This window comes from Manihot esculenta, chromosome 5 (genome assembly GCF_001659605.2).
Source record: "Manihot esculenta cultivar AM560-2 chromosome 5, M.esculenta_v8, whole genome shotgun sequence".
Lineage (NCBI taxonomy): Eukaryota > Viridiplantae > Streptophyta > Magnoliopsida > Malpighiales > Euphorbiaceae > Manihot > Manihot esculenta.
The window spans coordinates 24,532,518-24,534,952 of record NC_035165.2 but is presented as its reverse complement, the minus strand read 5'-3'; the positions used below and the strand labels follow the sequence as shown (position 1 = coordinate 24,534,952).

General features: G+C 38.3%; 1 protein-coding gene across 1 annotated transcript; it reads left to right on the top strand.

Moving 5' to 3' along the window:
* Positions 1–904: 904 nt before the first annotated feature.
* LOC110614874 (aquaporin PIP2-7) lies at positions 905–2,435 on the top strand. The gene is made up of 4 exons (XM_021756560.2): positions 905–1,357; positions 1,462–1,757; positions 1,843–1,983; positions 2,071–2,435. Exons 1-4 carry the CDS (start codon positions 1,066–1,068, stop codon positions 2,185–2,187), a joined length of 846 nt encoding a protein of 281 aa, XP_021612252.1. The 5' UTR covers positions 905–1,065; the 3' UTR covers positions 2,188–2,435.

Genomic DNA, 2,435 nt, shown 5'->3' with positions numbered 1-2,435 from the left:
AAACTATATATGCATATATAAAAGGAATATACAATTAGCAAGGAAACACTTGGTCCAATAAAAGATAAAAACAAATTAATGTAAGAGAAAGCGAGAAAAAGCAAGGAGAGAGAAATGGGAGAAGCACATTGTGATTTGCTTCGAGCTCCTCCGCCTTCAAGCAGATGTTGCTTCGCCCTGTATATCGCCCTATATGGGTTAATCTTTTGTTGGTTTAGCCTAGTTATGGTCTTTTTAATGCATGGTAAAAAGAAAAAAAATTTTTAGGTATCTATGATATTATATTAGAGTATTTATTGAGTCAAATTTTGGTGGACTTTTTTTTTTTTTTTTTGCAAGTTTAATAACATACTCTTCAACATTAATAATTCTAGAGTGCTACTTAGTGAAGTCATTCCCTAATTGTTACTATTAGATGTGTTTTATTAGTGATAGTCACAGTTGTTGAATAAAATTGGGCAAATGAAGAAGATAGATGTTGATGGACACAACAGTAAAGGTAGATAATGGAGTTCAATGAGGAATTTAGGGGAAAAAAGAGATTTATCCTCTTAATTAAGCTGTGGTGATGATTGAGGCACCCATAATTAAGTGGGAAAATGCAAGTTCTAGATGGAAATATACCATTAGGAACTTGGAATATGCTTTCCTTCTCACTTACAAATCCTTGTGGTTGTGTATTGTCTTCAAACATGCCCATTTAACATCTACGTACATGAAGATGAAATTGACATGCCAACTTAATTCTTATATAAAATCTAATATTCATAGAGGAACTTGTTTCGCTTCCTCTACATTACAATAAGAATCAAATCTCTATTTTTTTTATAAAAATTTATTTATACACGACTCACAATCTACTTTTTCTTTACCCTTGCTTAACTGGATAATAAAGAATGGAGCTCCTGTCATTGTCCACTGAGATACAATCCTGATAGGTTTGGTTCCATTATGCTAAAGCATATACTTCCCTCTGTCTTCCATAAATTCAATCTTCTATAATTCTCACTCCACTCCTTCCAAGCTCTCTCTGATTAACTTTACAGATTGTAATTAATTTCCAAGATGGCGAAGGAAGTGACAGAAGAGGCAGGAGAGGCTTCGCAGCAAGAAAGAGACTATGTAGAACCACCACCAGCACCACTTTTCGACCCACAAGAGCTTGGTCTCTGGTCTTTTTACAGAGCTGTCATCGCAGAGTTCATCGCAACTCTTCTCTTTCTCTATGTAACTATTGCCACAGTGATTGGCTACAAGAAGCAAACTGACCCTTGTGCCGGCGTTGGCCTTTTAGGCATTGCATGGTCTTTTGGCGGCATGATTTTCATCCTTGTATACTGTACTGCTGGAATATCAGGTTCTAATTATAACTCTGAACTTATATTTTCTTGAGGTTTACTTAACAGCTTCGTGGCTCAAGCAGATCAAATGATGAACTTTTCTTGGTGGGTTTAAGCACAGGTGGTCACATTAACCCAGCTGTGACATTGGGCTTATTCTTGGCAAGGAAGGTGTCACTGGTGCGAGCTATTGCTTATATGGTGGCTCAGTGTTTAGGAGCAATATGTGGAGTTGGCATAGTTAAGGGGATTATGAAGGATTTCTATAATGCTCAAGGAGGTGGTGCTAATACTGTGGCTGATACATACTCTAAAGGAACTGCTCTTGGAGCTGAGATTATTGGGACTTTTGTCCTTGTCTACACTGTCTTCTCTGCCACTGATCCCAAGCGTAACGCACGTGATTCTCACGTTCCTGTAAGTAATCTCTCAAACTAGCTAGCTAACCATAGCCTGTAACTTTAAATTGTTCTGATGAGAGGAACTTGAACATGGTGATCAGGTTTTGGCTCCCTTGCCGATTGGGTTTGCAGTTTTTATGGTGCACTTAGCCACCATCCCCATAACAGGCACTGGAATCAACCCAGCTCGTAGCTTTGGTGCTGCTGTTATATACAACAACGACAAAGCCTGGGATGACCAGGCAAGGTTCTTAACTACATGTAGAGATCATTATCTTTGATTTACTTGATTTGTTGACTGTGGTATGTTTTGTTGTGTTGAGGAACAGTGGATCTTCTGGGTAGGGCCATTTGTGGGAGCACTAGCTGCAGCAATATATCACCAGCACATACTGAGAGCCACAGCCATTAAAGCATTGGGATCTTTCACCACCACCACCAACTAATCTCCAAGCCAATCCCTCCTCTGCAAATCTCCTCTACATGGCATGCAGTTGTTTATGTATCAATTGTTTTTGTACATAGTCTGGAGTCTGGACTGCTTCTGTGATTGGTGGCTTGTGAGCTTTGCTTGTGGTCTCTTCATTTGGGTCATCAAAGATTTTAATTTGTAAATATGAATTGTACTCAGAAATTGGTGTTCTGTAAATTTTAATTTATTGCTATAAGTGACTTGAGTAGATTTGTCTTATTA